The sequence below is a fragment of the Neovison vison genome, chromosome 9 (genome assembly GCF_020171115.1).
Source record: "Neovison vison isolate M4711 chromosome 9, ASM_NN_V1, whole genome shotgun sequence".
In the NCBI taxonomy this organism is placed as follows: Eukaryota; Metazoa; Chordata; class Mammalia; order Carnivora; family Mustelidae; genus Neogale; species Neogale vison.
Window position 1 is genome coordinate 42,587,982 of NC_058099.1, and position 25,529 is coordinate 42,613,510.

Genomic DNA, 25,529 nt, shown 5'->3' on the forward strand with positions numbered 1-25,529 from the left:
CTCGGAGCGGGCAGTCCTCGCCACTAAAAACAGCACTACCTCGGCTAACACCTTACCCAACATTTTCAGGAATCACGTCATGGAACAAAGGGACGGAGCAAGTTTGGCCCGCCCCCTTCCACAGGCCTCGCGCGCTCACGTAATGGCAAATCGAAAACTCCAACACCAAGCTACGGTGTCTCACGAGGAAACGAAAACCAAGCAGCAACTTCTTCCGCCCACGCAAAAGATGGCGCTTGATGCGTCAACCATCCCTGCTGCCCGGTTGCTTCCCTTTGGGGGCGGGGTCCAGAGAGAGCAGGAGGCGTGTGCTTAGGAAGTGTGCGCTTTTATTTTCCTCACCGTTTCTCCCCTCCCTTGCTGTCGTAGTATTCACTGAAGGTGATGGGCGAACGATTGGGTAAAATTTACCCAGAAGAAGAGTACCAAGCGTGAAACAACCGAGGCGTGAAGCGGGATCAGGGTGGGGACGCAGGCTAGGGGCCGGGACCCGCGCTAGGGGCCGGGACAAGGGGCGGGGCGAGTGGGGGCGGGGCGAGGGGTGGGGCGGGGCGGTGGCCGGGCTGCGGTTGCGGTCCCTGCGCCCGCGGCGCCTGAGTCGCAGGCGTTGGCGACTGGGTGAGTGAGAACCCGGCGGGCAGGCGACTGCTTGGGGTCGGGGTACAGGGACCGTGCGAGGGCCGCGGCGGTGGCAGCAGCTCTCCCCAGGGCTCGGCTTGTGCTCCCAGACCGAAATCCGGCATCGGGTTTTCCAGCTGGTGACTAGTAGTTGTCTCCATCCGGGCCCCCGGCTTCCCTGCGGCGGCGGCGGCGGCGGCGGCGGCGGCACGGAGACCAGGGGCTGGGGACTGGGCCTCTGGCCCTCATTCCCGCCGGCGGTCCGTCCCGGAGACTCGGTGTGAGACCCAGACCGACCCGTCGGACCACCTGCGCCGCGGGTTCAAGGGAAAGCTCCTCGAGCACTGAGAAGCCTGTCTCTGGGGAAGGCCAGAGGGCGGGTGGGGCGCGGTGAACCCCAAGCCCGGGTCTGAGCGGAGATAAAGCGGGGTGGAATGGCACGGGGAGGTGTGGGGGGAGATACCACATGGCTACACAATTTGAAAGCAGGTTTCTAAAGATTGCCCATTCTCTGTGAATTTGAGGAGCAATTCGAGACGGGTTGTACTCCCACTGTGTGGGTCCTGACTTGATTGCTTCACGGCAGTGAGGTTACACATAAAGGAAGTGACCATTATGACTTGAGCATCACCGGACTGATAGGATCTGCTGCAGAAAGAAGTGCACTGATTACACGTCTGACATGCCCACACGGCATGTGAATCACCCCCTGCCCCGCCAGGCTCCAGTGTTCAGGAGACAGACGGAGGTCATGCTCTTGCCCGAGAGAGAGGACCCTTTCAGAAACAATGGAGATTGCTAGGCCTTAGAGAAGTAACGGTGCCTGTGGCCAGTGGATAAGTTCCGATAGACTGTTCCATCCCTCACCTGTGATGAAAAGCAAGGGGACCCAACACGTCTGGCTGTACATTTAATTTGTACTTTTAATTTGAAAAAGACTGTTTGATAACCATCTTTAACAGTCTTTAGAAAACTTTTAACATATTGGGAACCTTACAGAAGCGAGAATATATGGAAGATTAATAATACGGAGTCAGAATACTTGAAATATGATGGGGTTATGTGACACAGATAGCCAGCACCTCAGCCAAACCCTGCCACTCTGGGAAAGCCCTGAATTAGTTGGAAATCGCCTCATGATTGACTACTCTTTATACATCTAAAACAAAAATGAGAGAAGTTCTAGACCACATTGCTTATTGTGCACAAAGCCAGCACTAACCTGCTCCAGGAAAGTTACACCCAGGTGTTAAAAAAATTTTTTTTCTCTCTTTATAAAGTTGATAAAATAGTCTCTTTATTTGGCTCTGTTAGGAGTCCAAAATTTGCTTTCGGAGAAAAAGCAAAAACAAAAAACAATTAGGACTCCTAGCTTTCAAGCCTGCCCTTGGGCTCTATGTTAATTAAGTAGTTCTAAGGAGTAGTGTGTGTTAGCCTGCCTATTATGTGAGAAACTTGGATCAGTGAAAGACTAACACTGATATAAATTTCATCTGCGAATTTTGATAAAAACTTAGAAAATGTTGCAAACATTCTGGTGTTAACAGTTCACTGTCGTTAAAGTTGGCCTGGGCAGCGTCTGTTTTTGGAAAGTGGGCTGGCTTAGGACCCTGCTGCTTTTAGGGCTGGGAGAAAATAAACAGAAAGCATGGTTACAAGAATTGTGAGCCTTATGATGTCTGAATTCTGATTTACAACAGCAGTGGACCAATCAACTTTCTAAACTTTCTTTGCTAGTTTTTAGCAAAGGTTTAAGGAAAAGCAAAGCTTGGAACCTTATACTCTGCTAACAGTTTTAACAGATAGTAATTAATGTAATCTTTAATGTATGCATATGTTGGATTATTTTCAGAAAGTATATTGGGTACATCCTCATGAACCCTATTCTTTGTTTACAGGAGTAGAAAGCCACCGTGTCACCCAATTTGGATCCTGGCTTCCCTCAAAAGACTCTTATGGCTAATGTTTGATAACCTGGAGTAGCCAACTACTGTAGATATATAGATAAGACTATTGGTTTTGACCTGAATTTTTTCAGTCATATTTATGTATATGGATTTTCCTCACCAAAGATGATGAGTTTAAGTGTTAGTAAAATTATTTTTACACTCTCCTTATTATACTTCTCTGTAACATTTCATTTCTCAAAATTATTAATTTTGGAAGAATTTTAACCTAAGCAATTCAACATGATGATTGTCTTTTGTTTTCTTTCTAATGATAATAGCAATGAATATAAATGTAATTAATGGTCTGTAATAGTTTAATTTTCACAGTTTAAAATTTTCCCATAATCCAACCAGATTTTGCGCTGGGACTCGGTTTGGTTTTAGGAAATGCTTTTATTTCATAATGATGAAATGTTTGAGTTAAAATATTGTTCTTATGATTATTCACCTTTTTTATCAAAAAGGAAGAACAAAAGGAAAATGTTACGATATAATTCTGTGGCTGTGTATTAACTCATCTCCTTGCCCCCAGTTTGTTATTAATGATGACAATGGCATCATTACAGTTTGAATTCAAATTACATTCCTGTTTGCTATCTTGTAAACTGTTTACATTTTATTCAAAACAGTGGATAATTAAATAAGCTAGAGAGTTTATGTCCAGGATAGTACTTTTAAGACTATTATGTTGATATAACACATTAAAAAGTAAATATTCCCTAAATGAATTCTTGAACTAAAAAATACATCATTAATTGCCTTTACATTAAGTCATTTCACCACATGCATACTATAAAGTGTTTTGCCAAGTTCTGTATACCTATTCTTGACATGCATGATAAAAATGCTCATCTGATACTCTAAAAATAGAAGCCACTGCTTTTGAGCAGTCTCTGAACTCTCTTGACAAGATGTAGATAAAATTCGTTAAGTAAATTAATTGTCGTTATAGAGCAAATGCTGCCTCCCAAAGCAATCCCATAGGCAAAGATAGGTATATCATAATTCACCTATAAATTGCTACCCTTTATCATTACAATGAATACCTTCCCCAATTTTAGACTTGCTTTAATGTAATTGTTATGGTTCTTTTCACTTTAGGCCTTTCAATACATGTATTCAATTTTTTAAAACATTTTATTTTTAAGTAATCTCTATACCCGATGGGGGGCTCAAACCTACAACCCCAGGATCCAGTAACATGCTTCACTGACTGAGTCAGCCAGGCGCCCCTCAATTTTAATATTGGGCCAGAATGATACATTTTACAGTAAAATCACAGAGAGTATATAGCTTTAGAGTGTTAAGATTTCAGTGGGTTAAAATTTATAGGAGACCTTGATTCTTGCTTGACTCTGTGACCTTGGGAAGTTAGCTTTTCTCTCCATGTCTATTTTCTTAGCAGAGTGAAAGGCTTTTACTAATATCTATTCAGTCACTTTGTTCTTTACATGTTCTAAATAACTGAAGCTTTTTAGTTTAGCCATTTAGTATAGAACTCTTCGTAATGAACTTAGTACTGCTGCACTGCTTTCTTAAATTTAAGAAGTATATTGAACATATTTATCTTCATCTTGATGTTCCAGTGTTATTTCAGACACCAGTCTTGGGCTTTAGTGTCCTGAAACCCAGAGAGCTTGTTGAGAATAACAGTACTGTTACCTCATTTTTTTTATTATGGCTCTAGCTTATTGTGTCTTTGAAATTTTTTGGTTTTTTTTTCTTCCTGTCTTTCTTTCTCTCTTCTTTTTCTTTTTTCTTTTCCTTTACTTTTTCTCCCCCCCCCACCACCTTTTAACAGCTTTAAGGTGTTCCTACTGTCAGGTGTCTTTACTAGTTTCCTAGGACTGCCATACCAAAGGACCACAAACTGAGTGATGTAAAACAACAAAAATTTGTTCTCTCACAGTTTTGAAAACTAGAAGTCCAAAATAAGGTATCTGTAGGGACATGCTTCTCTGAAAGATGTAAGAAAGACTCTTCCTTATCTCTTAACTCAGAGTACTTCTCAGCAGTGTTTGGCTTTCCTTGGCTTGTATTCCTATCACTCTAATTCCTATCTCTGTCTTTACATAGTTCTGTTTCCTCTTCGTCCGTGTGTCTCTAAATCTTTCATAAGGACACCAGTCCTTGAACTAGGATCCACCCTTATCCAGTATGACCCCATCTTAATTCAAATATACCTATTTTCAAATAAGGTCATATTGATAAATACAAAGGGTTAGAACTTGAGCATATATTTAGTGGGGGGAGGGGACATAGTTCAACCCACAACAGGTATGGTGGCCTCTAGCTGAGTTCTCCCTTTCCCAATTTGCTCTCTTGGTTGTTGTGGTTTAGGAACCAAATATCCAATCATTATATTGCACATAGATTGGATATTTGGGGGCAGTGAGGGTCTATTCTACGAGCTTTAGTATATGACATTTTGTATTAATGTTCAAAGACCCTTTTTTGGGTCATTATTACTTTGGATTTCCAAGTATATTCCCTGAATATAGGTGACAAGTTACTATGTATCATAAGATTATCATTGTATTAACAAGTATTTAGTGTGCACCTGCCATGGTAGTCAAATGTCTATTCTAGTAGGGGATGTGTTTCCAAATCTTTTTTTTTTTTTTTTTGAGTTTTTTTTATTTATCTGACACAGAGATCACAAATAAGCAGAGCGCAGGCAGAGAAAGTGGGGGGAAGCTGGCTCCCCGCTGAGCAGAGAGCCTGATGGGGGGCTCAATCATGACCTGAGATCATGATCTGGGCCCAAGGCAGAGGCCTAACCCACTGAGCCGCCCAGGCACCTCTCCAAATCCTTTTTGACTGAAGAAAAGAAGCACATAGGCCCAAGTCTTTTGAATTTCTGATGTATGACTTTACAATTGCTGAACCTAATCATTGGTTTTGTATGTTATTGTTTAGATATCTCTGGAGCATTTGGATAATACGATAAATGGGATGCAGTGATGTCGAATCTCTGTCCACCACCATCTCCAGCTGTTGCCAAGACAGAGATTGCTCTGAGTGGTGAATCACCTTTATTAGCAGCTACTTTTGCTTACTGGGACAATATTCTTGGTCCTAGAGTTAGACATATTTGGGCTCCAAAGACAGAACAGCTACTTCTCAGCGATGGAGAAATAACTTTTCTTGCCAATCACACCTTAAATGGAGAAATCCTCCGAAATGCAGAGAGTGGGGCTATAGATGTGAAGTTTTTTGTCTTGTCTGAAAAAGGAGTAATTATTGTTTCGTTAATCTTTGATGGAAACTGGAATGGAGATAGGAGCACATATGGTCTATCAATTATACTTCCACAGACAGAACTCAGCTTCTACCTCCCACTTCACAGAGTGTGTGTTGATAGATTAACACACATTATCAGGAAAGGAAGGATATGGATGCACAAGGTGAGTGGTTTTTGAGCTTATTAATCATGCTAACCTGGCCATTGAAAATTTATCTTCTGATGCATTTATATCTAATTTTTAGAAATTACATGCGCTTAACTTCATCCAGTAGCTCTTACTTGGATCTGCCCTATTAGATAGTTCTAGTAATCTGATGTCAGTGGTCTTCATAATAACCCTTGAAGGTAGGAGATGATAGTTCTATGGTACAAGTAAAAGCTAAAGCTTAGAGAACTTGAGAATATTGTAGTAAACTTTAGAGTCTAGGTTTGTCTTGGAAACGTTTAACTATAAAACCTTTTCTCTTTTTGCATTGCATGACCCTGTTTTTCACTTGATACTGTGTGTAGGTACAAGCAGTTCAAAACAAGCGTTTCATAAGCAGTTGGCCATGTAGCCTTTGGTCTCTTTAACTTCTTTGCCAAGTTCTGAAAATTGTAAAATGAGGAGGTTACACGAAGTAGTTTCTAGGAGATGTTCCTTTTAATTTTGTAGGTCAAGCCAGAGGAAATTACTCTCCTCCCCTAAATGCTATAGTTTAATATTTAGTGATATTTATATTTTCATGTACTTTTGGCAGACATGAAGAACAAATTTAACTCTCCTTTCTGCTTTACGGTTTTAGTACTAGTATCAAGCTAGTACAGTTTTGATACTAGTTAAATAGCTATTAGTTTTGTAAGGCTTTTACTCCTAGTAAGGCGGAGTAGTATCTTTGAGAAGAAGAGTGTTTTACTATGTTTGCATACTGTGTTTTCTTTCTTTTTTTTTTTTTTTTAAGATTTTATTTATTTATTTGACAGACAGAGATCACATAGGCAGAGAGGCAGGTAGGGGGTTGGAGCAGAGAGTCCAATGCCCTATGCAGGGCTTGATCCCAGGACCCTGAGATCATGACCTGAGCCAAAGCCAGAGGCTTAACCCACTTAGCCACCCAGGCACCCTGTTTTTTATTTTAAATGTTTATGAAAATCATTTTAAATCAGGAAAGCCCAGATACATATAACTTGATCTTTCTTAGTTTAAAAAGTACAAACCATTAGTTTCCTTTGTGAAACCATGCACACATGTTACATTGACTGTTTTCTGATAAGTTATCTTTTTTTACCTGCAGAGAAAAGGGTGTTTTTATTTTATTTTGTATTGTTTATAAGAAAATGGATTTGTTGGATTAATTTCCTGCTCCCTCCCTTTTTTTTCTGCCCTAATGTGGAAAATATTTTTCTCATGAACTGAATTACACAATAACATGTCTGCCACTTAACTACATTGTGAAAAATAAACAAATATCACAATGTTTTGTTTTGTTAATTTTAATGAATTTTCTCTTGCTCAGGAAAGGCAAGAAAATGTGCAGAAGATAGTCTTAGAAGGCACAGAAAGAATGGAAGATCAGGTAAGGTACAGACTGCGTACTATCAAACACCACCAAACTCACGTCATGCATCTATATAAGAGTGAGGGCTAATTTTCTTACTGCCTTGAAGCTGTACCAATCCTATTTTGACAGAGTCAGTATGAAAATGAACAGAACCTTTATGGAAATAAATGGAGTAAACTGGATGAAAATTTTCATATCTTAGACTTAGTTAAATAAGTTAATAATAGCAATTTTGCTACCTTTTTTTTTTTTTCTGTTTGCCCAGAGTATGTTTTAAATAACTGGTTCATAGTAAAAATTTTAAGTTTTATATGAGATTTTTTTTAAGGCATTGCTTCTTAAACATTTCCATAGACATAGTTATAATAGGAGGGAAGTGAGTATACTCCTCTAAGATAGCTGGGGAAAGAGACAGTTCTAAGCATGATATTTACTTGAAGTCTCATGCTGGATTTTTAAAACTCATGATTTATATTTTAGTTATTTTTTATCTATTTAATGTTACAGTTTACCAGTGATATTCCTCACCTTTCTGATCAGCCTTCTGGTTATGTCAAGTCTCTTGGGAAACATGCCATGTTTTCCCATGGCTTTATATCTCCTTAGGGCACAGGCACCAGGGTCTGAGATGCACGATTGCATCAGTGTGGTTTCCCTTGTGGAAATTAAATACGAACCATTTCACTGCAGGGCAGAGATGTCCTGAAGGGGAATCTCCAGTGGAGAAAGTTCTTTGCCTTAACTCCCATTGCCTCTGGCCACCCTCAGTATTTCTTGTGTTGAACTCTAGTCTAAGGATGACGGGGTTGTCTTTACTCTGGTTCTCCTACCGCATGCCTAAGACAAAATAGTACTTTAAACAGTAACTGTTCTAAAAATTTGTGAATATACAGAACTTAAACCAGGAAAATACAAAACCCTATAAAATGACTTCCTTTACAAAATTGTTATTATATCTGTATTTTTTTAAATAACTTTCCAGGCCAGAGGAGGTAATCCTGGGGAAAGGTCTAACACTTACCAGAAAAGGTTTCCCTTTACCCAGAGATGCCTGGCCTTGTTGGTTGATGAACAGAGTGCCAAGCATTGGGGGCACTTTTACCAACTAGTTATGGAGTAGTTAGTAGAATTACCTAACGATAAAGAAATTTAAGACCCAATAAAATTCTGTTTTTCCTGGGACTTCTTTTTTTTTTTCAAACCAGACCTGTTCTTAAAAAATTTACCACTCTTAAGTTTTATTTCTGTTTTAAGGGCTCTTCTTGAAAATGTTATCCTCCTCTTCTGTATATTTAGACAAACTGGAGGTTTTTAAGGGGGAAACATTCTCTTGCTAAGAAGTTCAAGTTAGAGAAGTCACAGGAGGAAAAGAAACCTGTATTTTCTTTTGAGTTTCTTCTGTGTTCAGGCTTGTAGTTGTTCTTTTGTTAAGCTTTGATGAGGATATGCATTCAGTTACAATAAATATCTGAGATACAAGTTTATGGCACTACATATATGCCTAAACGTAGGGGAAGATATTTTCCTACAGTTATCCTTTCTGCAAAGAAGCTGCCTGATAATTGAATCCTTGCAAATCTCATATCATATGCATGATTTTATTTTGGATAATTGAATCCTTGCAAATCTCATATCATGTGCATGATTTTATTTTGAACAAGTAAATACTATTTGGGGATGACACATTAGTCTGGAATCAGTCACTGACTTCATTCAGTGCAAGTTTTGGATGCTTGTAGCTATCATCTGATAAAATCACTTTATAAGGAAATCACTTTATAGCTAGTCATTATTGTTGAATTGCATGTGTTGATTGTAATTGTGAGCAAGCATTTAAAAAATTCTTTTAAAGAGCAGAAACAGTGAGTGGTTGTGTTTGGAGGTTACGACAGGATGAATTTTTTAAAATAATGAAACCTTCTATATAATGCAAGGAGGCTTATGACTTGGCATAAAATTTCCACAGACAGCATCACATTTAAATTCCCAAGTTTCTGAAAAACTGGGTATAGTCACTCAAAAAATGACTCTAGGAATGACTGAGATTTAAAGACACATGTGAAAAGTTTGAACAAAATAGTTTCGTAAGAGATGAGTGAGAAAACTATTATTGGATTATTCTTAATATGTGATTTTAAAAACATGTTTAGCTAAAAATTAACAGATATGTTACAAGAAGTTTGTCATCTCTCTCTCTAAAAGTTTACATATTCAGGATGGTTCAAAAATTGGGGGGCAGGGTGATGGTAATGACTAAATGAGGGATCACCCATCTTTGAGACACTGTATATCTGTGATGTTCCATATTGAGGTTTCAGTTTCATTCTAGACACTATAAATTTCAAAGTTGTATTTTTGATGTATGTTTTATTGATGCTTACGATATATGTGATTTTGATTTGCATCTGGGTACTAACACTTATTGTGAATATATTGACTCAAGCTTTACTAGGGAGTTATTTGCTGACTACTTCTAAGATTTTTTATGGTTGGTTTTCCTTATTTTTAAATATAAAATGCATCAATAAGAATTTTTTATATCTCAAATAATTATCAAAGCAAATCCTTTCTAAATTTGGCATGGTAATTTAATTACTGCTGGATTGCTAAGTGATAAGCCAATGATTCCACTCTAACTAAAGAAAATTATTCCTGGAAGAGTGAAAATTAGTTTCAAATAGTTTGTACATCCTTTAGAAACATTTTGAAGTAGTAGACTTATTTGAGGCTGTGTTTTAACAAGTTATCAGGTATTTCTATCAAAGGATGTTGTTCTTTGTTTTTAGCTCTTACTCTTTTATTGCCCCATTTATCCTAGACAGGTTTTCCCCCACTATCCAAAAATAGAGAGTTCCTGTAAAAACATGTTATACACTGAAATGGCCATAAAGAAGTGGTTACCATTAATTTATACGGAAAAGTTTTTGAGTGTTCCCAGACCCAAAAAATAACCCCCTTAGGCATCTCTGATACCTTAGAACACATCCTACTAATGGATGCACAAAAAAAATCAAGCTAATGCATAGATGCTCACAGACATGGTCCGAAGTCAAGGCAGCTTGATGCTAAGATGCTGAGTGGAGTTCCCAGGGCAGGAGCTCAGCCAGGCTGCCCTTGGACTCAGGCTATGTGCCACCTTCTATAATGGGTCCTTTAAACAAATGCTCGACACTGTTTTAGCTTCTCACCTTTTTTTGGTAAAAGCAGAAATCCTCTCCAGATTTCTTTTGGTTACTGAAAACAGGTACTAATGTAGGTCTTTCATAAAAGCAAAGTGGTGTAACTCAAGCTTTCAGAAAGCCAGGAATACCTTCATTGTGTAGTTTTCTTCACTTCATTTTGCTTTTTTGTACAGGGTCAGAGTATTATTCCAATGCTTACTGGCGAAGTAATTCCTGTAATGGAACTGCTTTCATCTATGAAATCACACAGTGTTCCTGAAGAAATAGATGTAAGTTCTTTCTTATATTATTAAATAGGAATAATGGTACCTCTTATCACTTCTCTTGAGTTATATTACTGTTAGGTATATTAGTAGTATTCTAATTTTAGTAGTATGCATTTTTTGTCATATATACTGTTTATATGAAGTATCAGCCACTTTAGCAAACACATATAAAACCCTGAGTTTTATAGCCAAACAGAGGCTTTTTTTTGGTCAGTGATAGTTGTGGCAGAATTACATTTATTTAGTTTTATTTCACTACTTTTGTATTTCTTAGAAGTAGAAGAATTCCAGACCTTATAGAAGCAATCAGTATTTAGTGCAACACTTTTTGTAACAAAGCAGTATTCCATTCAGTGGTGGTTAGCACAAGTTTATTGACATGCACTAATCTAGTTTTCTTAATCATTTGTTGGCATTTTGAATCACACACTCTGTGTGTATAGAGAAATATTTAGGAAAATTATTCTTGTTTCTTTCTGACTTTGTCATTAAGATTAGTCTCCTGATTCTGACAGCCCAGAAGAGGAAGTTGTTCTTGTCAAAATTATTGCTTAACCTGCCTGACCGGTTTTCACATTTGTTCTTCTGGAAGTTTATAGAGTGCACAGAGGTTGTTTTATTGGGATTCTTGATGCTTTAGAAATGAGGGCAATGTGTCATATTAAACCCAGACTTCAGAAAACTTGTGTATTTAAGAGTGTTATTTCAATGCTGTAGTATAGTCAGAATAACTTTTTTGTTGTTTTTGTGTGTTTTAGATAGCTGACACAGTGCTCAATGATGATGATATTGGTGACAGCTGTCATGAAGGCTTTCTTCTCAAGTAAGGATTTTGTTTCTTTTTGTAAGAAACGGATAAAGCAGGTAGAAATCTTAGGCTCATCTATGACACGATTTGGAAGGATGAAAACAATGAGACTAGCTACCCAAATTATTCTAGGAACAGTGTTGCATATTTAAACTATTACTTAGCTTTGTGTTATTTTTTCATTTATGACATGTCTGTGATACATTTGATGTTACTCTTTTAATATTTAAGGAAGCTGAGTTTCCACAGTGTCCCAGCAAAAAATCTTGGTCTCTTGTTTGGTTCTGGTTTCTTACTTTACTTCTCATTAAAGCTGAAACTAAAACTGAAGGGAGTTCTTTGACCCACTTTCAGCATCGAGGGGGTTCCCTCCAAACAATTCTCTAGATACAAAGTCAGTGTCCTGCCTGGAGAGTGTCAGATTCCATAGATTAAGGGTTCAGTCCCACAAAACTGTGTCTCCTCTACCCCCTGACACCAGTCTGACTGACTGGCAACAGATTGAATGTCCCAGCCATCCCCTCCTTGGACTTCAGACACCAGTAACAAGTCCAGGTTATTACCTGGACTTCTTACCAATTGGCTATAAATCAGGTTCCTACAGCCCCCTCCTTAGGTTCCATTCATTTGCTAGAGCAGCTCACAGGACTCAAACATTTCATTTACTTGATTATTATAAACGATAGAATCTAAGATGCAGATGAACATCCAGATGGAAGAGATGCCTAGGACAAGGTCTGGGAAAAGATTGAAGTGCTTCCGTACTCTCTCCAGGCATACCACTCTCCCGAGATCCTCGTGTTCACTAACCCAGAAGTTCTTCAAACTCCTTCCTTTTAGGTTTTCATGGAGGCTTCATTTCATAGGCCTGATTGAATTGATTAAATCATTGGCCATTGGAGATAACCTCCAGCCCCTTCTCCCTCCCCAGAAGTTAAGGGGAGAGACTGAAAGTTCTAACCCTTGTCACATGCTTGGCTCCAGGGAAATCAGTCCCCATCCTATGTGCTTTCCCAAAGTTGCCTCATTAACATAACAAAGGCATCTCTATCATTTCCTACACTTGGGAAATTCTAAGAGTTTTGGGTACTGTGGGTGAAGGCCATATATATATTTCTTAAAATCACAATATCACAGAACCCTTACAAATTAAATTCCGTTTGTATGGAATAAGTTATTTAGGCCTAGAAAAGAAAATTATTTGTATTTTTACTGATCCTTTTCTCTTTCAGCAGATTTTAGTACTTTAGAGTGTGGGCTCTGAAAACAGACTCCCTGGGTTATTGCTCTGTGAACCTGGGCAAGCTACCTGAAGTCTCTGTGCCCCCATTTCCTCGTGTGTAAAATAGGAATAATAATAGTACCTACTTCATATAATTTGTTGTAAGAATTAAGTGAGATAAATCATATTAAGCATAAAAACAGCACCTGTAACATATAAGTACATAATAGCTGACATTTTCTATTTCTTTTTCTTTGAAGGAAAATGTAGTAACAATAATAACAGCCAAAATTTATCAGGTGCCTGTGAGTCAGTTTCTATACTAAGTGCTCTCTCTGCATGTATAATCTCATCTTCTACCTTAGTGTTTCTTTACAATTAAAGAATATTGTGAAATTTTATTTTTTTCAATGAGAAATGAAAGGATAAAACATTTGCTTATGTCTGTAGTGTTTTCCTCAGAGAATCTCAGAGACGTGTTTTTAACCTAGAAGCCTTACATAGCTTGACTCAGAAGCACTTCAGTGCTGATTCTGCTGCCTGTCAGCCATTCGTATAATTACTTTTAATCCCATATGATTTTAAATAAACCACTTAACCTCTCTACACCTCAGTTTCTTTCACCATAAAATGGTAATATTTTACTAACTGGGTTTTAAGTTCAAATGGGAGAATCTCTGTGAAAGGCCTGAGGAAAATGTAAAGTACTATAGGAAATAAGAGATGGCATTTTTCTCGTAGCTTGGCATTCATCAAGCTAGTCTCAGTTGTTTCAAGTTCACTTGCCCTTTTTTGTTTGTTTGTTTTAGTTTGTGACTTTTTTACTGGCAGTGTTTTTCATCTTTTTCCTTCTCCTTGCAGTGCCATCAGCTCACACTTGCAAACCTGTGGCTGTTCTGTTGTCGTAGGTAGCAGTGCAGAAAAAGTAAATAAGGTAATTTATTTTATAATCTGGCCAATAATCTGACTTCTTAATGCTGCTAACATATCATGGATTGTAATTTAAAAGTTAGCTTGCAGTCAAGACAATCTAATAGTATAAGGATACCAGTAATACAGTCTGGCTAAATTACTGTGTGACACCCTGTGACAAAAATAAGTTCAACTGCTTAACTAGGAAATCATTTATCCATTTCATTTTGATAATTCATAAATATTATACAGTTCTCAGTATTGTATAGTTTTGAAAATTTCTTAAAATAAGGTATTTTTAGAAAATATTTGTCTTCTGTTTTCTGATGTCACTTCTAATAAATAGGATAATAACCGTGTACCTTTTTTTTAAGATCTTTTTATTCATTTTGGGGCACCTGAGTGGCTCAGTTGGCTGAACAATTGCCTTGGGCTCAGGTCATGATCCTGGAGTCTCAGGATTGAATCCCGCCATCAGACTCCCTGCTCAGAGGAGAGTCTGCTTCCCCTTCGACCCTCCCATTCTCATGCTCCCTCTCTTATTCTTTCTCTCTCAGATAAATAAATAAATAAATAAATAAATTTATTTTTAAAAAGGGGATTTTATTTATTCATTTGAGAGAGAGAGCCAGCACAAGCAGGAGGAGGGCCAGAGGGAGAGGGAAGCAGAATCTTTCCAAGCATTAGGCAAAAACTAAGGGATTTTGTACTTTTCTGCACTGACTGTTAATTAGAAAGAGATAAGTTGCACATATCTATCAATTTAAACAAACCTGATTTTTCTTTTTTATGTTTTACACAGGAATTATCTTAGAAATAATTATGTCCTTGACAAATTCATTCGTATTTTTTTCCTTTAATAAGCTACCCTGTATGCTTGCCTGATCCTTAATTTACCAAAATTACATTTTTCATACATCCATTTATGAGAGGTTAGTATACCTCTTACTTTATTGGTCTAGCAATTTATTATTATATTTGTTACCCCAAGAAGGTAGGTTTCTATCTGTGTCACCCAGAGCCTTTGGATTTCACAGAAGGACTTCCCAGTAGCTTTATGAAAGAAGGCGGCTCTGTGGTTGGGGCTCTCTGTTTTTATTTTATTTTATTTTATTTTTAACTTGTTAAAGATTTTTTATTTTTTTGAGACAGTCTGAGAGAGAGACTGAGCACACAAGGAAGGGCAGAGGGAGAAGCAGACTCCCCGCTGGGCAGGGAGCCCTGGGATCATGACCTGAGCCGGCAGACACTTAAAAAGGCAGACGTTTAAGAAGGCAGACGCTTAACTGACTGAGCCACTCAGGCACCCTGAGAGGCTTTTTGTTTTTAAAACACTTTTTTCATCCCACATCCTCTTCTGGCATAATTGCTTGTTTTTTATTTTTTTAATATGAAACGGTTGCAATAACTCTATAATGAAAAACTGTCTGAACATAGTCTGAATTCCAACATACTTAAATGGATTTTTACTCTTCCTAATAGAGCTATAGATCAAATCCTGTTAGAATTATAGATTTCCAAGCCCCAACCAATGGCTTGCTTATTTTAAATCGAATTTGATAGAATTAATTCTCATTCTATTGTAGGATTTGGAGACTCCTAATATTCATTATAATGGGATTTCACCATTCAACAGGAGCCATAATTCTGCCTAATTTAACTGCATTTAGTTTTCTTGTCCAGAATTGTTTGTTTATTTGAAAAATAGTTACTACTCTATGGAGATAAAATCAATAATTAAGTCATTAGTTCTTAGTGAGATAAGGGTTCCGTGATCAAATATGTTGAATATAGTATGCATATTATATCAGTCATCTGGAAGGTCACAATACATAAACACTAAAGGTTTTGAAATATACAGTACGTTTACCAGCATTTCCCGAACTTACTTGACCACAGAATTCCTATTTTAAGCAACAACTGTGAAGTCCTATGGACTCCTGAAGGTGACTAAGGAATACGTTCTTCTCAGGATGTTATTTTATTGACAATAATAGTTGAAGTTTCTATTCACATTCTTTCATAAGCAAACCAGTGGCCTTTAACTCCCTATTTTAATTCTAAAATATTTTCTTTTACAGATAGTGAGAACATTATGCCTTTTTCTGACTCCAGCAGAGAGAAAATGTTCCAGATTATGTGAAGCAGAATCATCATTTAAGTACGAGTCAGGGCTCTTTGTACAAGGTCTGCTAAAGGTATAGCTTCCATTTGTCAAACTGAAAGCAACTTTTTAAAATCATTTTTGACACTCTATAAATATATTTTGAGTGTTAGCATGTAGTACATCTCATGTTTATATGCCAAGGAACTGAGCATTGAGTATATGTCTTACAGATTTATAATTAGTATGAGTAAACATCTTAGAGTATCTTTTTGTGTGCTTCTCTTTGGTTTCCTATAGCTGCCTGTCTGACCTCAGGATTTTGTTTTTAATATGTGCTTGAATCAAGTGTACATCCAAAATGGGTACTTTTTTTCTTTTAACTGAAAAGAATTTGAATTTTCATTAGCATTTTTTGTTTATGTACTGTATCATTTATTGGAAGAAAATTTTAAACTGCTTCCTGTCTTCAAGAACTGTGTATAGAATTTGAACAATTCACATATATATTCACATGTGTGTATTTTTTAATTATTTAAAAAATTTTTTTTTATTTACTTGAGTCTACTTTTCTTTTTCTTTTTTTTTAAATACCAGTATAGGTAACATACAGCATTATATTAATTTCAGGTATACAATATAGTGATCCTACAATTCTATATGTTACTCAGTGCTCATCATGATTAGTGTACTCTTTAATCCTCATTCGCTATCTTTTTTTTTTTTTTTTTTTTAAGATTTATTTATTTATTATTTGACAGACAGAAATCACAAGGAGGCAGAGAGGCAGGCAGAGAGAGAGGAGAAAGCAGGCTCTCTGCCGAGCAGAGAGCCCGATGCGGGACCCGATCCCAGGACTCTGGGATCACGACCCGAGCCGAAGGCAGAGGCTTTAACCCACTGAGCCACCCAGGCGCCCCACCTCACTTGCTATCGTACACCCCCACACACCTCCCCTCTAGTAACTATCATTTTATTCTCTGTAGTTAAGAGTCTGTTCTTAGGGGCACCTGGGTGGCTCAGTGGGTTAAGCCTCTGCCTTTGGCTCAGGTCATGATCTCAGAGTTCTGGGATTGAACCCAGTGTCAGGCTTTCTGCTCAGTGCCTGCCTCTCTGCCTACTTGTGATCTCTGTCTCTCTGTCAAATAAATGAATAATATCTTTAAAAAAGAAAAAGATTTAAAAGAAGAGTCTGCTTTTAGGTTTGTCTGGATTTGGGGGGGTGTTTATTTTTCTTAAATTCCACATATGGGTGAATTCATATGGTACTTGTCTTTCTCTAACTAATTGAGTCCACTTTTCAGGGAGCAGAGCAGATATGTGTAAATTAGCAATTATTTTCAGTAATTACAGGGAAGACTCTTTACTGAATCTATCATTGATATTTCAATTATAGTCAAAAGATGTGAGAAAGTAGATTTCCTAATGGTTATGTGATTCATTGTGAATGCTTTCTTGAGGATCTAGGCATAGCAAAGTGAAAAAAAAATATATTAAAAAGTGTTGCAAATAAAAATTATATTCAGCTTTTGCATTTTCAGTAGTGTGCTTGCTCTGAGCTTAGAATAATGTTTAAATATTTAAATACAGAAACTATTTAAGGGAAACTCATTTCCAATTTGAATTGCACAAATATGAAAATTAGAATTTCTTTTTATCAGACATAATAGGGTACTTAGTACTTTTATTTCCTCAGCACCCTCTTATTTAATTATGTAATTTTATCTGTGAAAATGACCTCTATGAGATGCATAGAGGAAGACTTGAAGCTATAATTTAATGAAAAGATATTTAGCAGTTTTCTGTACATGTATAAATTGTTAAGCTTTTCAGAAAATACTTTACCATTATATGTCAGGAGCCTTAAAAATGTTCAGACACTTAACCTACTATCTCTACTTCTGGAAATCCATCCTAGGGAAACAATTGTATAAGGGGAAAGACTGACTTATAAAGATGTCTATTACAGCATTAGAAGGGTAAAAAATTTAAACTAGTCTCTCTTTATTCGTAACCAATACCACCATGCTTCATACACAGTAGATACTTCTTACATGGTATTTAACTACCAAAATGACAGTACCTGGAAAGAAGTCCATTTTTTACTTAAAAAATACATATTCATTGAGATTTTAAAAAAATGTGAATAATCAAGAAGAAAATAAAAAGTTCCCCATAATCTCATAGTCCAATGAATAACCACTATTGGCATGTATTTGGCATAGATCTTTCTCATCTTTCTATTCTGTATGTATCTTTGACACAGCTCCCTGCCACCTCCACATATATTAACCTCCATTTTCCACAATATGTTATGAAAATCTTCCTATATCAATATATATAAACTTCAAATTAATTTTTAGCAAGTAAACAAAAAACATTTTCATTTATTTAAGCACTTTTTTTTTTCTGCTTAGCTTATTTTCTAGTATTTTACTGTTTAAACCAGTGCTGTAGTGCACATATCACTAAAACTTTTGTACATGATCGTGACTAATTTCCTGGAGTAAACTTCTAGAGATGGACTTGGGAAAGCCAGTTTTTCTAATTAAAAAATAATTCTTCATATCTTTTGGCATATAAGAGAGTAAATTTTCTTTTCATTATGACAGGATTCAACTGGAAGCTTTGTGCTCCCCTTCCGGCAAGTCATGTATGCTCCCTATCCCACCACACACATAGATGTGGACGTCAATACTGTCAAGCAGATGCCACCATGTCACGAACATATTTATAATCAGCGTAGATACATGAGGTCTGAGCTGACAGCGTTCTGGAGAGCCACTTCAGAAGAAGACATGGCTCAGGATACTATCATCTGTACAGACGAAAGCTTCACTCCAGATCTGTATGTAATGATACTGTTGTTAAACAGAGTTATAAAATTGTACCTTTTATGAGTAAAAACAAAAGCCTGTGTTTGAAAGGAAGGAAATACTACTAAGAGAATTATGCTCAAAGAAATAATTTGGTTAAGCATGCCTTTTTTTCCTTAGATGTCTATTTTTCTTAATATAATTATGTTTTGCAGAGATAGGTTAGATTAGTCCCTAAAAGTAAATATTCAAGGAGTTACATAACAAATATACATTGAGGCCCTAGGCATGGTAACAGGTGCTGGTAAGGTTGGACTGTCTAATACAGAGACCCAACACTTACATTGCCTACAGTCTAGTATATAAGAGCCATTAAAAGGCTTTTTATCTAAACCAAAGAAATAATTCCGAGTCTTTTTTTTCTTGATATGTGAATACAACAGAACTGTGAAAATACGTTTATAGAGCATTCTTTTATTTGCATTTTATATTGTGTTTTTCAGTTTTTATTCATAAAGTCTGATCAGTAAATTAAATAAAGAACAAGTAATGATAAAATGTTGAAAATGGGCCCAATTAGAGAGGGGGGAAAATGATAAAAAGAATTATAAAACCCAAACCAAATACTTAGGTTCTAAATCAGGAGAAGAAATGCAGTATATCCTGATGGTTCTCTTTAATCAATTTAGAGTGCCTAGCACATACAATGTGCTCAATAAATGTTAACTGTGCTAATTCTTGTTTGAGTGTATAAAGCAGCAATAAAATTGGAGCAAGCAACCCTGTCCTGTATTTGTAAGAAACATTGGAAGCTGAGCCAGAGGACATGCAGAGCACCAATAGTCACACAGAAGATGTTGACCGAAAGCATAGAAAAGAAACACCCCATCCGCGGGATCCCCAGCCTCCCATTTCTCTAAGTCAAGAAAGAACGCATCGTTAGGACCACCTCTTTCCAGTTCTCCACTGTTTTTGTGGAAAGTGTGAAGGAAATTAGTTTAGGAAATGAGTTAGTCAAAACCGGAATTCTGGTTTGTATCTGAGTGACAAGTTTTTCAAGTATTGGTAATTGTGGTACATGTATAGGAATTCTCAAAACTAATCCATGCTTTCAAGCATTTTCTTCTTTCCTAAGTGTTTAGTATTTTCTCCCCTTTTTGTGGTTACTTCAGAGCTCATTCTTGGGGAACTTAGTGAACTCTAGAATGGATTTACCATCTAGTAATTTTATTTTTATTTTTTTAGAAGAGGTATGTGTATGCTTTTAGCATTTCTTACTCATTTTAACCAGTTGTGTTTGATTGCTTCACTGATTTGACAGACTTCGATTTGCCAGCTAGTCTTCTTTTACTGATGATAAGAAAAATAAGGTCATTAATTTTTAAAACTTATTTACAACTCCAAAGTAAATTTTCTGAATATGAAATTGTCCAAAAATAATATTCTACCATTAGATTGTATATTAGAGTTACCTATTACAGATCTATTTTACTTTTTAGTTTTCTTAAAGCAATATTATTTATTTTTAAGATCATTTTAACTTTAACTTCTAAAAATAATCTCACTCACTGCCACTACATGAAAAGTGAGTCACTGGAAATAAACTTTTTTAACGCGTCACTTCATCTGATTCACTGATGACAGAGACCGTGAAAAGGAGTGCTGCCGGCTAGTAATCATGCATTGCTGCATTTTTTTTTCATCAGTTTCCTTCTTCTGTAATTTGGTACACCCATCTCCTAGAGTAGGAAATTTTAGGTACTTTCCTATTTCTCTATGCACATACCCCTCTTTGTTTGCCTTTCTTGTCAGTTCAGTGATGATCCCTACCATTTTCAGTGAAAAATTGCTTACCTTATGATGTGTTAGAGATACATTATCTCTAGGGTGTATTATGTCTTAATTTCTTATTCTGATCATTGTCAAGGTAGATAACACTTTCCTGGGTAGTTAGTTCATGTAACTTGCCTGGTGATAGGTTTGTTGATACAACTCAGTGGTCATGATGTTCCTTAATCCCACTTGAATATCTCTTAGCATTTAGCCTTTTATCTTTTTCTTCCTGAACAGTGTATTACAAGTTACTATAACATAAGTTAACCTTTTGTTTTGGGTTTTGCTGGTAATGGTGTTTATTTTTCTTGTTGTTGTATTTTTTTTGAGATGGCAGGAATTAGTAATCATATTTATTCTCTAAGGCTTTCAACATTTTTTTATAAGGCGACGGTTCAAAGATAGATTGATAGCGACTTAAGTGCCGTTCTTGGGACTGTTTATATCTCTTTTTTTTTTTTTTAAAGATTTTGTTTATTTATTTGACAGACAGAGACCATGGGTAGGCAGAGAGAGAGGAGGAGGCAGGCTCCCCGCCAAGCAGAGAGCCCAATGCGGGGCTCAATCCCAGGACCCTGGGATTACGACCCAAGCCAAAGGCAGAGGCTTTAACCCACTGAGCCACCCAGGCACCCCATGGGACTGTTTATATCTTTAAGAGAAAAATAATGACATAGTGGCTTGACAAACTCCAGTAAAACACAAGTGTACCCTTGAGTTAAAATTAGTATATATTTATTATTTCCGAATATATTTAGATTTATATACATATGTATATACACACATACAATTTTCATAAATATGTTTATATGTAATATTTCATTTCTAAGAATTTAATTTATTGGCTGGAGTGAGGGATTTTGGAAAGTAGCCATTTCAACATTTGGGCTGTTTTCTTCATAGGAATATTTTTCAAGATGTCTTACACAGAGACACCTTAGTAAAAGCCTTCCTGGATCAGGTAAATGTTAAACCTGAGATTGTCAAAATGAATGATATGATATGTTTTCTAATGTATACTACATTGCATTTCTACATTTCTAATGTATACGACATTTCTAATGTATACCACATTATATATGTAACATAATAGAATTAAGTCATCATTTTTTTAAGCCATTATCTTTTTGTAATGTTTCAGGTCTTTCTAAAGTGTCTACATGCTGTTTCTTTTGAATTGCTAATGGGTGTAGCCTATATATTAACAATGACAGTTGCAGTATATCCTAGTCAAATAACGTTTTAATTCCAACCACTAACTTATCACTCTTTTGGGGAAGGGAGAATATTTTTTATATACCTTAATTGAGCCAAAATGTCTTTAAAACAGTATACTCATACTGAAATAATAACATCGCTATTGTCTCATTCTTTTGAAAAATATCTATTTAACACTTGAAGAAAATTATACATTATATGGGCCTTATTTCTTAATATAACAGCTTTGTCATAATATTCTGGGGAGCAGGCCAGGAAGCAGTATAATCGAGGTAGCTTTGAAATGATGAGGTCCTTAGATTAACTCACAACTTTAGATCCAGGTCTATGTGGTCTGTGACATATTGCATAGTTCAGGGATTATTCATAGTCATGCAATTAATGCCATGCTTCTCAAGCTGAATAAAAGCATTCTACCACTACACATGTACCCTCACCCCCAATAGTAGAGAGAGAAGAATATCTCAAATCCTTGGTCTATAAGCATGGTTCAACTTTTGGGAGCTTCAGTTTTATTTGGAGATGTGGGCAGAAAAAGTTAAATATGAAATGAAACAAATGAAAGTACATAACAACATGATTTTTTTTTTAAAGATTTTATTTATTTATTTGACAGAGAGACACAGCGAGAGAGGGAACACAAGCAGGGATGGGGATGTAGGAGAGGGAGAAGCAGGCTTCCAGCTGAGCAGGGAGCCCGATGCAGGGCTTGATCCCAGGACCCCAGGATCATGACCTAAGCCGAAGGCAGATGCTTTAAGACTGAGCCACCTGGGCGCCCCTACATCATGATTTTTTAAAAAATATTTTATTTATTTGAGAAATACAGAGATCACACAAGCCAAGGGAGGGGCAGAGGGAGAAGCAGGGGACCCGACATGGGGCTCAATTCCGGGACCCTGGGATCATGACCTGAGCGGAAGGCAGCTTAACCAGCTGAGCCACCCAGGTGCCCTATGTCATGATTCTTTTTTTTTTTTTTTTTAAGATTTTTAAAATTTATTTATTTGATAGACAGAGATCACAAATAGGCAGAGAGGCAGACAGAGAGAGGGAAGCAGGCTTCCCGCTGAGCAGAGAGCCTGATGCGGGGCTGGATCCCAGGGACCATGACCTGGGCTGAAGGCAGACGCTTTAACCCACTGAGCCACCCAGGCGCCCCCCCATGTCATGATTCTTAATAATAAAGTAAATAGGGATGTGTTCTGAGGTAGAATGCAAAATTTGAGTTCATTTTCAAAGATAAAATAGATGACTTCAGAAAAACGTGATTGCTTTAGATAGACTCTACTTCCTGTTGGGGCATTAGGGCAAATGGTTGTGGAGAACTACTCTAATGTGTGTTATCTGCCAGACGTTGTCAACACTGTGATGAAAACATGCTGTATAAGAAGAATTGGAGCAAATAATTTATTAAAGTGCTTCATTTTCCTGTAGGTTTTTCATTTGAAACCTGGTTTGTCACTCAGGAGTACTTTCCTTGCACAGTTTCTACTCGTCCTTCACAGAAAAGCCTTGACACTAATAAAATATATAGAAGATGATACGTAAGTGAAACCACATGGAAAGAAAACCTTTGTGCATTGTGTTTTGTTTTGTTCCTTTGGGACATTTTCTATATTTTTAAATATAAAATTTTTTTTCTTCATTATTTATAGGCAGAAGGGGAAAAAGCCCTTTAAATCTCTACGGAATCTGAAGATAGACCTTGATTTAACAGCAGAGGGCGACCTTAACATAATAATGGCTCTAGCTGAGAAAATTAAACCAGGCTTACACTCATTTATCTTTGGAAGACCTTTCTATACTAGTGTACAAGAACGAGATGTTCTAATGACTTTTTAAGTGTGTAACTTGTTAAGTATATTTCGTCACAGTCATGACTGCTGCTGAAGTAGCTTGGTGGTGTGGGAAACATCATTCCCTCGGGTCATGTCCTAGAGCCCTGCTCGGCAATGCAGTTAAAGTTAGTTACACTACAGTTGTCACAAGCTTGTAAGAGGATGTCAGGTGTGTTGTTATAATGGATGCATCTTTCCCTAGATGTGCTATCCTGGGATACAGACTTGGGTTTACAGTCATAGTAAATGTTATTGCTATCTTTTAAAGATACGTAATGGCGTATAAACTTGACCACAACTACTGTTGTTTGAAACTTAAAATTCATGGTTTACATGTACCACAGTGAAATCTGAGTTAGTTTTCACAGATAAAATACTAGCTGACTTTTCATCTCTTGGTGTTCCTTGAACATAGGTTAAGTTTTAGGAAGAATATATTGAGCAGGCAGATGTTTAATTCAAATCAATTATTAGATCCTACTTTATAGACTTAGTAGTCCTTAGGGTTCAGTCTGTGTAAAAACGTCATGCTATACATGGATTGTGGTGAACTATAGCCAGCGTGTGTGTGTGTTTGTGTACTTGTTTGTTGAGCTCTGTCAAAGAAAAGAGAGGAAATTGGATTTTATGTTTTAATAGTTATTGCCAACTATTTAAATTAATTTTTATTATTTTTGAGCCAAATTGAAATGTGTACCTCCTGTGCCTTTTTTTTTCTTGAAAAATATAATGACTTAGAAGAAGTACAGATTACACTAGTCAGTCATTTTTGTCTTATTTTCCTCTTGTAGATTCTCACCCTGATTTGGCAGTTGTGACTCCTGAGATTATAGAATGCAATAGAGAATGTACTAACTAGTAAGATCTTTTTTTCAGGAGCAGAGAATAATATCTTGTCCTTTTTCTTCTTCTATTTCTGCCCATATTTTTTAAGTTGGCAGGTCTCTTTGCCTGCATCACGTGAGGAAAGCAGGAAGAACTTTACTGATGTGCTATTTTACTAGGTGCTACGTGGGCAAAAACTAAGTGATCAATTTCTTGTGTTTCCTTAATGTGTTTGGACCATTTTGCTAGCTATAAAATAACTGACTAATATAATTCTGCACTAGAATAGTTTTGACAGAATAGTATATACAAGCATAAAAAATATTTTTATTTAAAACTGTGGAAGCTACACAAAAGGGAAAAATATTTATAAGAAAGGGATAGAAGTGACAGAGCCCCTCTGCTGTTGCTCACCAAATTGAACCAAAACCAACATGTTCTTTTCTGAAAGGTCCTAATTAGCCTTTCACATCACTGATCGGAAAAGTATAGACATCTTGATTTATAGACACAAATGGTACTGGATGACTGGCCCTCTGTGGCTTAGTCATGAAAGAATTTACAAATAGCACCTTGTTGTACCCCTTACTCAGTGCTTTCTAGGTGAGATGATCTTAAGGAGTACTGATTATTTTCTTTGCTGGTTTATTGTACTGTGATACAGACTGTAAGTTGTACAGTGAAATAAGTTATTAAAGCATGTGTAAACATTGATATATGTCTTTTCTCCTAGATGGAGAATTTTGAATAAAATATCTTCAAAATTTTGTCTCTTAGCAATTATTTGTTCAGAAAAGCCATGTTAAGATAATGAAAGACTGACAGTCTGTGTTGTAGCTAAACTTTTATACTTTTTTTTTTAAAGATGTATTTGAAGGTTCCTTGTAATGGCTGGAATCTTTATAATGCTCATTGTTTTTATTATATTTTTAACTTGATTAATGCTTAACTCACAGGATTACAATTTGATTTTTAAATTAAATATTAACATTTCAAATGTATGTTTGGGTAATTTTTTTTTTATTTCTGTTATAAAATATTACCATAACCTAAGCTGAAGTTATTTCCTTCAGGTATCTGATACAGGTGTCCAAAATGAAAGTGCAAAGACTCTAAACCTTATAATCTGGTAAACAAATAAGATTGC

The 25,529-nt window shown here is 36.7% G+C and overlaps 1 protein-coding gene across 3 annotated transcripts; it reads left to right on the forward strand.

Annotated features, from left to right (window-relative positions):
• The first annotated feature begins 408 nt into the window (after positions 1-408).
• On the forward strand, positions 409-25,149 carry C9orf72 (C9orf72-SMCR8 complex subunit). 3 transcript variants are annotated; one of them, XM_044265548.1, is made up of 12 exons: positions 409-463; positions 2,517-2,705; positions 5,487-5,974; positions 7,311-7,370; positions 10,711-10,806; positions 11,562-11,626; positions 13,695-13,767; positions 15,827-15,943; positions 18,462-18,697; positions 21,402-21,459; positions 23,154-23,263; positions 23,375-25,149. In XM_044265548.1, exons 3-12 carry the CDS (start codon positions 5,531-5,533, stop codon positions 23,559-23,561), a joined length of 1,446 nt encoding a protein of 481 aa, XP_044121483.1. In that variant the 5' UTR covers positions 409-463; positions 2,517-2,705; positions 5,487-5,530; the 3' UTR covers positions 23,562-25,149. The 3 variants fall into 3 exon arrangements, with proteins under 3 accessions (XP_044121483.1, XP_044121485.1, XP_044121484.1); XM_044265549.1 differs by lacking the exon at positions 409-463 and adding an exon at positions 557-618; XM_044265550.1 differs by lacking the exons at positions 409-463; positions 2,517-2,705 and adding an exon at positions 548-618.
• Positions 25,150-25,529: the final 380 nt, after the last annotated feature.